General features: G+C 40.7%; 1 protein-coding gene across 3 annotated transcripts in view; it reads left to right on the top strand.

Annotated features, from left to right (window-relative positions):
• Positions 1 to 12,500, top strand: part of LOC119597721 (MAP7 domain-containing protein 2-like) — a 36,256-nt gene that overhangs the window by 11,777 nt on the left and 11,979 nt on the right. For 2 of the 3 annotated variants that reach the window (XM_037947334.1, XM_037947332.1), the window contains exons 3-6: positions 9,687 to 9,762; positions 10,246 to 10,464; positions 11,027 to 11,226; positions 11,994 to 12,083. In XM_037947334.1, the coding sequence (XP_037803262.1) occupies positions 9,687 to 9,762; positions 10,246 to 10,464; positions 11,027 to 11,226; positions 11,994 to 12,083 (585 nt within the window). The remainder of the gene's footprint in view (positions 1 to 9,686; positions 9,763 to 10,245; positions 10,465 to 11,026; positions 11,227 to 11,993; positions 12,084 to 12,500) is intronic. The other variant, XM_037947333.1, reaches the window with a different exon arrangement.

Raw genomic sequence — 12,500 nt, 5'->3', positions numbered from 1 at the left:
ATTGCTTCAGAATATATATTAAAAAGGTGCGGAGACAGAATGCAACCTTGTCATGCTCCTTGGTTGATTTCAAACCATTCTGTTAACCCATAAGTGGTTCTTACAGTTGCTTGCTGTTGGTCATACGTGGCTTTTATTAGTTGGATGATGTGTTAGGAAATTTCATATCGTTCATGTTATTCCAGAGGATAGCGTGATCAACAGTATCAATAGCTTTCGAGTAATCGAAGGTATATATTATATATACATATACCTATATGTAGGCCGCGGTGGCTGGCGCGTTGTTCCCATGGGCAAGGAACTTCACCTCGATTGTCTACCTAGCCACTGGGTGGGCAAGCCAGCCCAAGTCAGTGCTAGTCCCAAGCCCGGATAAATAGAGAGGATGATTACCTAAAAGGTAACACCTGCACTCTCCGTGGAAAGGAACTGGGGACCCTACCACGTATTCACTCCAATACCATCACAACATGAAAACTACAATTAAGTATCATGCTGTGACCACGGCGGCTCAAACATGAACCTACCGTTAAAAAAAACTATGTATGTATATATATATATATATATATATATATATATATAGATAGATAGATAGATAGATAGATAGATAGATAGATATATTTATATATATTATATATATATATATATATATATATATATATATATATATATATATATATATATATATAAATGTATACACATGTCTCTGTCTGTCTCTCCTTCTCTCTCTCTCTCTCTCTCTCTCTCTCTCTCTCTCTCTCTCTCTCTCTCTCTCTCTCTCTCTCTCTCTCTCTCTTCCTTGTTTATCGGTAACCATGTTTATAAACTGAGCAGGCGATCAAGGTCCCGGCTGTAAAATCGAGATGCATAGCCTACTTACGTGCAGAAAGTGCATGCAGCTACACCTGCATTGCGAAGGCAACACCTGGATCGGATCCATTGCCCAGATGTACGATAATGCACTTTATGTTTCTTCTTTCAAACGATGATTTGCTGATTCTCAAATGTTATGTGATAGGTTTTTCTGTTAATTCTTCACCTCCCCTTCTGTCTCTCTCTATTTTTTCTTCAATTGCCCATAAACCACGGAAAAAAGTGGCTAGGAGGTGGATCCTTTCTCTTCAGGGTCAGAATCCCCACTACTGGACCCCCACTACTAAAGTTTAGGTGGCAGGTCACACACACGCACATACACACACATACACACACACACACACACACACACACACACACACACACACACACATCTTTTCCTGTAGCTATGTCCCATTTTTGTTTTATCCACCTACTTCTCTTATTCACTTTTTTTTTCTTTCATGCCGTTCGCGAATCTATCCTTCCATCTCAATTTGGGCCTTTCTCTGCTCTTTCTGCGTACATCTATTTTTGTATATCTATCTATTCTCTCTTTTCCTCGGTATAAGTAGCTTCCTATTTAACTGCCTGTCTGTTTATCTGTTTGCACTTTCCTCTTTCTCCACCTCTCTCTCTCTCTCTCTCTCTCTCTCTCTCTCTCTCTCTCTCTCTCTCTCTCTCTCTCTCTCTCTCTCTCTCTCTCTCCTTCTCCTCTCCCTCCTCCCTCCCTCTCTCTCTCTCTCTCTCTCTCTCTCTCTCTCTCTCTCTCTCTCTCTCTCCAATAATTAACAATCGTAACAGATATTTACATAGTTTGATGAAGTTCATCTATTTGCATTAGAAATTGTGCCTTTTTTCTAATTATGAAATACAATAAGGTTTTATACACACACACTTGCATATTTGATGATATTAAATACACGGTAATCTATAAATATGATTAACCAAAATATAGGTTTCCCTCAAATATATTTCGATTATCAAAACGGAAAAACGCCATGTGCAACAAACCGGAAGCATCGGAGAACATTGAAGCGGCTGTGCGTGGATTAGGGGGGATGGTTGGGTGGGTGGGGGGTGTAGGTAAGTCAGTAGGGGGAGGTAAGGGAGGGGGAGGGGAAGTAAAGGGGGGGAGGTGTCTGAAGTTACCGACCCTCGAACATGCGGTGTGATGTGTCGATATCTTTGATCGTTACTTCTGATAGATTAATTTCATACATATGTCTTCTTACGCACACAGCCTTAAGCTAAGGAAGTGTATAGATGATATTTGATACATCATACGTGCATATATGGAACATGTATTACGTATGGGTAGACTATGCCAACTAAATCTATACACACACACACACACACAACACACACACACACATATCATCCTACACACTATACACACACACCGCACACACAGATACAGACACACACAATACACCACACACACACCACACACACAAACACCACACACACAGACACCACACACACACACCACACACACACACACACACACACCAAGAAACCAATCAGACGCACACTTGCTAATACGACCTTCGAGTTACTAAGTGCCAGTGATATTGATCCTTCTATTTATAGGTCGAGGACCCACTAACTAAAAACAGTTGAGATGTGGAAAATAGAGAAAAGATGATGGATAGAAGGAAGGGAAGAAGGAATGGGGTTTACCAGTAGGAAAAGTGAAAAGCTAAATAAAAAAAAACAAATTATCTTACTAGAATACTCCTAATAAGTAACTTGCAGTGAAACAATAGAGTGAGGGGGAGGGAGGGTGGGTGGGTGGGTGGAAAGGGAGGGAAGGAGAGAAAGAGAAAGAAAAAGAAAGAGAAAGATAGGAAGGAGGGAGAGAACGGAGGGTAGGAAGGAGAAAAAGAAGATAGGAAGAAGGAAGAGAGGGTGAAACAGGAAGGAAGAGTAAAAGGAAGGGAGTGAGTGAGTTTATTTTTTAGGGAGTTTGAAAGGGAGAGAGGAAGCAAGAAGGAAGGAAGGGAGGGAGAGAGACAGAAACAAACAGACAGTTAGGCAGAGAAAGACATAGAGAAAAAAATAAGCATTAAATATTAGAAAAAAATACAAATGAATCGATGCCCCACGAACGCTGCAACACGCTAGCACGGACACTGAATACAGAAGCTACGCGGGACGACAGCACGACTCCCAAGCACGAGGTCGTACGGGGCCGTGACGAGTGGTCACGACCCAGTATGAATTTTCGATTTATGAATATTAGAAGAGTGTGTGTGTTCTCAAGGAGTTTTGAATATTTGAAGAGAGAGAGAGAGAGAGAGAGAGAGAGAGAGAGAGAGAGAGAGAGAGAGAGAGATAGAGAGAGTGTGGTGTGTGGTGTGGAGTGGGTGGGTGGTGTGTGTGTGTTGTGTGCTGTGTGTGTGTGTTGTATATAGCGTGTGTGTTGTGTGTGTGTGTGTGTGTGTGTGTGTGTGTGTGTGGACATCTACAAAAAGTTATATGCTGCTTTTATGTTTTTAATCGTGTATGTATACCCTTTAGGAATGGATGTTTAAGTGTACGTATGTCTATGTTTGTATTTGTGTTTGGATGTGTTCGCGAATTCGGATATTGAAGTATGTTCAACATCTATATAATATATATATATCATATATAAATATAATATCAACATATAATAATGTGTGTGTGTCTGTGTGTGTGTGTGTGTGTGGTGTGTGTGTGTGTTGTTTGTGTGTGTATTATATATTGTATATATAGGCCCACACACGATACACACACACGCACTTGCACACACACACACACACACACACACACACACACACACACACACACACACACACACTCGCACACGCACACACACACACACACAATTACAGATATGCAGTCACAGATGACATGCATTGATACTTATACCTTGAATATATATATATATATATATATATATATATATATATATATATATATATATATATATATATATATATATATATATTTATGTAATGTTTATATATAAATGTAGATAAAAATATATGTCTATAAATGTATTAATGTATACTGAGGTGGGCTTAAGTGCGTGTATTTTTACAGTCACTTACACCAAACTTACTCGTAAGAGAAAGTTTTGATTTTACCACTTACTTCACTTCCATTTGTCATTATTACTTTATAGCAAGAAACAACATATCTCACTTTTTACGTCCTTAGTTAAGTGAGTCTGAAACTGACAGACACAAAATCCAATATGAATTGAACGTTCCTTGAAGAGCACTCCTGATATTTTTTGCGAAACAAATAAGTCTGCATAAAAGTATTCCGTTTGTTTACATATGACGTCATTTTGTTTATTTTTCATTTCTTAATCAAAAACTCGCTGTTATAGATCAACACCATAGACTGCGTTCGATTGAGACAACAAACCCCTAAGTGTGTTTAAACTTTCGAAACTTCTGGCGCCGTAATTAATTAAAAGACGGATATTGTGGTTATTAGTAGAATGTCTGTTCGGTAAGCTTTTGTTAGTCCAAGCGGCCGTTCGCTTTGCATTGTTTCCCAAAGGATCGTTCGCCTTTCATAAAATTCCGTCGGTTTCTTTTTTCTTACAGCCTTGCCCGGCCGAGTACCGCTGGGTTGCGTTCTACCCTAAGCGACGGTAACCTCAATCGGGATATGGTAAGCTTTTATCCCCTTCAAATACTTCATGTCTTTTCTTGAGAGCTCTGAGTCCGTTCTTCATTTTCATTCTTGGTAAACTCTCCTCCCTATAAAAGCTTTCTCGTCTCTTCCATATGGCCAGTTCTAAATGCGTTAGAATGTTTCGCTGGTTATTCTTAGAATGCTTTTGACGTACGTGTCTTTGCTTTGACCAAATGCGTCATTACTACTTGCTAAATCTTCCTTGAAATATTTCTACGTCTCTTCCCCTAACATCTGCGTTATCTTACCTAATTATTCCTCTTCATAAAATGCTTTACGCCTCTTGCTCTACAGAGCACTTAATTAGCATTGCTCATATTTGCTAAATATTCTCCTTATCTATAAATTTTGCCTTTTTTCACGAAAGGTTTTAGTTGCGTTACTCTCTTTCGCAGTGCCCGAATGCTTGCAATACTTATAATCTCTTTAAGATTTACATTTCCCCCTTTTCTGCATGTGCTGCAGCAGACATAGCCATTTACGTTACTGTGCTGTTTCCCCTTTCCATCTACCAAGGAAGGATACGTTTCCCCTTTTGCATGCGTTGAAGTAGACAATCTCAAAATTGTTACTCTTCTATGAGGATCGATTTTCCTCTATTTGCACGTTACTTTAAGTACTCTTCGCTGATATGTAATACAGTTTATTTGTCTTCATATTTGTCACAGTAGGTAGCCGTATGATATCTTGGGTGGACCGAATAACCTCCCTTTCTGCATGCGTTTCAGTAGATACTCTTAATTGCGTTAGCGGATCTGTAAAAGTAGTAACTCTTCCACTCGACACAGTAGAAAGTTTTCACTACAATATATATATATATATATATATATATATATATATATATATATATATATATATACTAACACATTTACATGGAGTATATAGTAGATTCTCCTCACAGCGCTGATACAGAATACAAAATTCCGAGAATTTCCTCTCTCCTGTGCATGCGTTACAGTAGATAACACCAAATGCGTTTACATAAGGTGCGGTTGTTTACATGTTGCAGTACGACGACGGGTGGATAAACAACGCTAGGTTCAGGGCGGCACAGAATAAGTACTTAGCTACCACGTCTTCTATTTTCGATAATTCAGGTCAGTAAAAGTTGGATATCTCTTTTTATTAATGTATAATTATTATTATTTTAATTTCTCCATTAATGTGTTTAAAGTAATATTTTTTTCTTTCCTTTTTTCTCTTTTTTGTTAGGGTAAATAGATCTTGTCTTCAGCTGTATCTTTCATAGTATCATAACTTTGTGTATACATCTTGCATATAACAAATCAGCAAAGAAAAAGAATCACTATCATAAACCATAAGCTAATACAAGGAAAATAATAATAGTAAAAAACAAAACAAAACAAAAAATCAAAGAAAACTACTTCGGAAAAAAGCACAAAATTTCGCTTTTCGAAAACCCTTCGTGGAAGCCCCCCGACCCCAGCCTAAGGCCCCGTCTCCCGAAGCAGGCACGAGAGATTCCCTTCGACAAGAGCGGAGTCGCCAGGCGCTGGAAGACCTGAAGAGGCAAGTGGCCGAGAGAGAAGCGGCGAAGAGAAGAGAGAGAGAAGAAGATGAGAGGATTTACGCCGCCATGGGCATCCCGACGTCCTATGAGCCATCCTTCCAAGATCCTGAAGCTGCTCCTACGAGAGGCGCTGGTGAGGATCTCGGCTTCGGGAGGGCTTGTCTTGTGGTCTTCCGGTCTCCTTTCTGTGGTTTTTCGTTGTCTTTTTTCCTTCTTTCTCTCTCCTTTCTCTCTCTCTCTCTGTCTGTCTGTCTCTCTCTCTCTCTCTCTCCTCTCTCTCTCTCTCTCTCTCTCTCTCTCTCTCTCTCCTTTTTTTTTTTGGGGGGGGGGAGGGGTGATACTTTTGTTTTGTTTTTTCCCATTTCTTTCGTCCCATCTCTAATTTTCCCATTTCTTTCGCGTCTTCTTTTGGTGCTTCTATTCCTGTTTCCGGTTATTTCGTTTTTTTCTATTGTTTCCTCTTCATTTTCTCTTATCTTGTATCTCTCCTCGTACACGCCGAATTATGTAATATAATTAAGCTACCGAGTATATGAAAACCAAAGTGATAAAACAAAACACTTTTCTCGCCCAAAATTAAATAAAGTTCCCTTCTTCCTCTCTCTCTCTCTCTCTCTCTCTCTCTCTCTCTCTCTCTCTCTCTCTCTCTCTCTCTCTCTCTCTCTCTCTCTCTCTCTCTCTCTCTCTCTCACACACACACACCCTTCATTTTTTCTATCTCGCTATCCACCCCCACCCTGTTCTCTTTTCCTCTCTCTCTTCCCTTGTTCCATCCCCCTCCCATCTCAATTGTCCTTCGCCCCACCTTTCTCTCTTTTTCTATTCCTTACACTTATTCTTGTTCACAATCTCTCGCCCTCTGTCTTCACATACTTTTTTTTTCTCCCGTATCTTTCTTCTCCTCCTTTCTTTTTTCTCTTTTCTTTATTCTCTAACACTTTATCCCCTCCCACTCTTCCTCTCCTCTTCCCCATTCACTTTATTTTACTCTTTTCTTCTTCTTCCCTTTCCCTCTTTTATCTTTTCCCTTATCTCTTCCTCCCATTATCCCTTTCCTCTCCTCTCTCGATCTTAACTTCTTCCTCCTTTCCTCTCATTTGTCCCCCAACTCCTCTCCCTTTCCTCATTCCTCTCCGTAACACCTTCTCCCCCACCCCATCTCCCTCTCCCTACCCCTCTCATCCCCCAAACACCCTAACTCTCCCTTATCCCCCTCCCTCTCCCCATCCCATCACCCCTTACCCCCTTCCTCCCCTATTCCCCCTCCACATCCCCCTCCCCCTCCATTCTCCCCCCATTTCCCTAAACCCCTCCCCCCTCCCCCCACAGAACGGCGTAACAGTTACGGCGGCGCAGACTACGCCAGCCGCAAGCTGATAACGATGAACGAAACCGCCACGACCGTAAAAGGAGCCGGAGCGGGTTACGGCGGCGGTTTCGGTGGCGGTTATGACAGTTACGGCGGCGGTTATGGCGGTTACGGCGGCGGTTACGGAGGAGGAGGAGGTTACAACAACGGCGGTTATGGTGCTGGCGGTGGTGGTGGTTATGGTGGTGCAGGGTATGATGGTATATTAGTTTCGTTGTTCTTATGATTTGTGTTATGCGCACAAACGCAAAGAAACACACACAGACACACGCACAAGCACACACACACACACACACACACACACACACACACACACACACACACACACACACACACACACACACACACACACACACACACACACACACACACACACTCCATCACATCTCATGCATTCAACTAATATACATTAAAACACAAAACAATATCCTGTATACCAAACTTTGGAAATCAGACGCAACTTTTGTATAACTGAAATCCTATTGCCATGTAATCGTCATGAAAAGTACACTTTATAGTTACATTTTCTGGAAAAAAAACATCATTAATCCCATGAATATCTGAAAAAAGTAATCATAATACCTTTACTGAGAACCCAAATAGTAAAAGGTATATAGTCCTTTCAAGAGAAAAATCTATAGACTAGTAATGGGTAATGCATCAGACACTTTTACATTAGTATTGTAGCATGTGTATTTGTAATTGTATATAGGTGTAGAAGAAAAAACTCGTTTCCGTGTATTTGGCGGTAGCCCTATAATTATAACTTTATAAAGTATTAGGAGATACAAAAAAAAGGGACAGTATATATATCACACGCACACCCACGCATACAAACACACACACACACACACACACACACACACACACACACACACACACACACACACACACACACACACACACACACACACACACACACACACACTCAGTGCACCAAACTTTAGAAATCAGACGCAACTTTGGCATAACTAAAATCCTACTGCCATGCGATCGTCATGAAAAGTACACTTAATAGTTTTTTTTCTGGAAAAAAAATGTAGCATGTGTATTTTTAAATGTATATAGTGAAGAATAAAAAGATATTTCCGTGTATTTGGCGGTGGCCCTATAACTGTAATTTTAAAAAGTATTTGGTGATACAAAAAGAAAAACGGGCCAGCATATAGCACACACACGCGCACGCATACAAACACACACACACACACAGAATAAAATATAATAATATATATATATATATATAGTATATTATATTATATATAATATATATATAATATATATATATAGTGTGTTATATATATATATTTATATATTATATATATATATATATATAATATATATATATATCTATATATGTATATGTATATATGTATATCTATATATGTATATGTATATGTATATATATGTATATGTATATATATGTATATGTATATATATGTATATGTATATATATGTATATGTGTATATATATGTATATATATGTATATGTATATATATGTATGTATATACACACATGGATAGATATAGCTAGTTATGTATTACTATACTTTCTTAAACAAAACATCGGCTTCATCTGTGCAATATTAGTTGGATGTGAATAACTGAACTAGATAACAAAGGTGACAGTGGCGCGGGCGTTGTCAACGGAAAGCGCCTGTGAAAACGTTGCCATATCCACCTGATGAGGTTTATACCCTTTGATTCCGAAACGTTGTTGAATCTAATGCTAGAGTTGAGCAGTTTATCTTCTTAGTTTGGATTGGTGTTCATTTCTTCGTTATATTGCATTCGTGCACACAGCCCTGGAAGTATAGGAGTTAAATACGGAAGACGTTGATACAGTTTACTTTGAAGGGAAGTTTATTTATTTTGAAGGTTATTTTGAAGGAGAGGCTTACATATAGTTTACTTTGAAGGGAAGTTTTAGATATAGTTTATTTTGAAGGGAAGGCTTAGGTATAGTTAATTTTGTAGAGAAGGCTTCAGTATATTGTTCTTAAGGAAAAGCTCAAATGCCATTTCTTTTGAAGGAGAGGTTTACTTCGCAGTCAAGGCTTAGATATAGTTTACTCAGAAGAGAATCATACATTTATAAAAACTTGTGAAGATAGATGAGCTTTTCTCCTGCTGTAAACAAACCAGTGCACTCACTCTCGTAAACGTTCATGAAACCATTCCACGTCCATCATTTCATAATTCGTAAGAAAAAAAGGTAAAAAATAACTAGATAAAAAAATTAATGCATAGTTTTACTTACAGTGGATATGAACCCTCGTTTGGTGGAGGTGGAGGTGGAGGTGGAGGTGGACGAGGATTTCGTCTGCATGCTAATATGGTATGTGGTTGCTCGCATATTTCCTTCCTTTTCTAAAAGTATTATTGTATATTGTATTAGTTTTTGATTGGTTTTGAAGTAAAAAAAATCGAAACCTTAGTTTTGGTTGCAACTGTGGTTATTATATTAAGTACATGACGTTTTAGAAAATTTTAGGTACGGGTGATTATATTCGCAGTTATATTACCTGTATGTCCATTTTCTTTTGCGTGAATTCATTAAACATCTAAAACATTCCGTATATTCTTAAAATCTATCAAATCAACTTCACATTTCATTAAAAACCGAAAACGACATGAAAATGTCACTCAAAGCTTAATTAATTTTTCCCAATCACTTAAAAGTACATGCTTCATAGAGTAAAAAAAAAAAAAAAAAAAATATCGCTTATGACCACAAACAAAAAGATTTCTCAGTCACGTGACCAAACAAAACCCAGGTTACCATAGCAACGGTGCTGACCTTTAACCCCTTTGACCTAAGACCTCGGATGAGAGAGACGCGCAGCTGAGAGGTCGCGCGGAGCAGCTTCAAGGAGAACTCAGCTGGCAGGCGCAGATGAAGAAGCAGCTGGATGAAGAGAAGAGGAAAAAGGAAGAATTGGAGGACAGGCTAATGGAGGAAAATATGAAGAGGCAACAGGAGAGGATGAAGGCGGAGTATGAGGCGGAACAGGAGAAGAGGAGGAGAAAAGAGGAAGAGGTAAACGAGTTATGTTATTTGATCATGCTTTTTTCTCTCTTTTCTTTTTTCTTTCTTTTTTTACTCTGTGATTTTTGATATTTAGATAGCGTGATTGATATTACTGGAATGTTAAAACCTAGCATAATGGTCACTGATAAGCATCATCACAATTTTTTTATGATAGCTATCCATGGCCATAGATTTTGTATGTCTTGTCTTCTCTCTCACTCTCTCTCTCTCTCTCTCACTCTCTCTCTCCCTTTCTCTCTCTCTCTCTCCCTCTCTCTCTCCCTCCCTCTCTCTCTCCCTCCCTCTCTCTCTCTCCCTCTCTCTCCTCCTTCCCCTTCCCCTTCCCTCTCCCCCCTCTCTCTCACCCTTTCCCTCTCCACCTCCCACCCCTCCTTCCTTTCCTCCCCTCTCTCCCCTTCCCTCTCCCCCTCCCACCCCTCCTTCCTTTCCTCCCCTCTCTCCCCTTCTCTCTTCCTCCCACCCCTCCTTCCTCCCCTCCCCTCCCTCCCTCCCTCCGTAACTCTCCTCATCCCCGCCTCTAACATCACTTCCCCCCGACCCCCACCCCCAGCAAACCCGCCGTCGCGAAGCCCAACTGAAGCACATGGAGCGGCTGCAGCAGGAGGCCGCGGAGAAGAAGAAGGTGCAGAGGGCGAGGACCTTGGCAGCCGCTGACGAAGCCGCGTCGTCTCTGCCCACCTCCTCTAGACACAACAGCCGCGACGCACGCAACTTCCAGAATTCCAACAGCCAGCAGGACGGGAAGAAGAGGTGGGTGAGGGGTTGGAAGGGTGTGGGTGAGGGGGTGGGAGGGTGTGGGTGAGGGGGTGGAAGGGTGTGGGTGAGGGGTGGGTGGGTAAGTGGGTGTGGGTGAGGGGGTGCGAGGGTGAGTGGGTGTGGGTAAGGGGGTAGGAGGGTAAGTGGGTGTGGGTGAGGGGGTGGGAGGGTAAGTCGGTGTGGGTGAGGGTGGGTGGGTGTGGGTGTGGGGGTGTGAGGATTTGGGTGAGGGGGTGGGAGGGTGTGGGGGAGGTGAGTAGGTGTCGGGATGTGGGTGAATGGGTAGGTGGATGGGTGTGGGTTTGTGAATGTGGGTGTGTGGGTGAGTGGGTGGGTTTGTGGATGAGTGGAAGTGGATGGTTGTGGGGGTGGTGAGTGGGTTTGTGGATGAGTGGATGGGTGGGTGTATGGGTGAATGGATGAGTGGGGTGGGTGAGAGTCAGATTAGAAGGGGGAGAGCTGAAGGGAGGGGTGGTAGGGTGGGGGTTAATGAGAAGGAGAGTGTGAGGGTGAGTGTAAATGTAAATGAGAGAGAGAGAGAAAGGGAGAGGGAGAAAAGTTTAACAAGTATGGTAATTGGCATTGGATATAAACTCGTAGATAAAATTTACGAACAAGTGGATATTCAAGAAAAGTACCAGCTCTGATGACTTAGACAGAGATACACTAACTTAATTTTCAGCCATTCACAAAACATACAGTCATTCATAAAATTTAAAACCATTTCCATTCACAAATCACTTATCTCTCCCCCTCCACAGATTTGCAAACCAGGACAATGACTTCGGCCTCAACCTCAAGTCCGACTCGAGGCTTTTAGCAGCCCGAGCACCTAACAAGTTCTTTGATGCGTAAGGAGTAATTTACTATTCATTTCTTTAAAAAATGACAGACCTTAAAAGAGGACTACTATCTAATTAATAGCATCAGTTTCTCAAGCACAAGAAAGATTTAGTCGCATTTACTAACATCATGTCTTTTGGTCCTCATACTGAATGGGAGATGGACAACCCACAATCCAGTGAGACGGGATTGATGTGTGTCAGATTCTTAATTTTATTGCACTCCTATCTACATATTTAGAAAAAGACTGACAAGTGTAAATACATACTACAATAATCCTAATCTAAAAGCAGCTAAGATGATATCCAGTGTGTGCCTCTATGGAACGAAAAAAAAAAATCTATCTGTCCTAATAAACAAAAAGGACAGTTCCTGTAAGTACTTTTTTCGGAAATTCTTACTCACAAGGTATATGTCTTTCTGTG

The sequence above is a fragment of the Penaeus monodon genome, chromosome 39 (assembly GCF_015228065.2).
Source record: "Penaeus monodon isolate SGIC_2016 chromosome 39, NSTDA_Pmon_1, whole genome shotgun sequence".
NCBI classification, from domain to species: domain Eukaryota; kingdom Metazoa; phylum Arthropoda; class Malacostraca; order Decapoda; family Penaeidae; genus Penaeus; species Penaeus monodon.
This window is presented reverse-complemented; position numbering and strand designations above follow the sequence as displayed.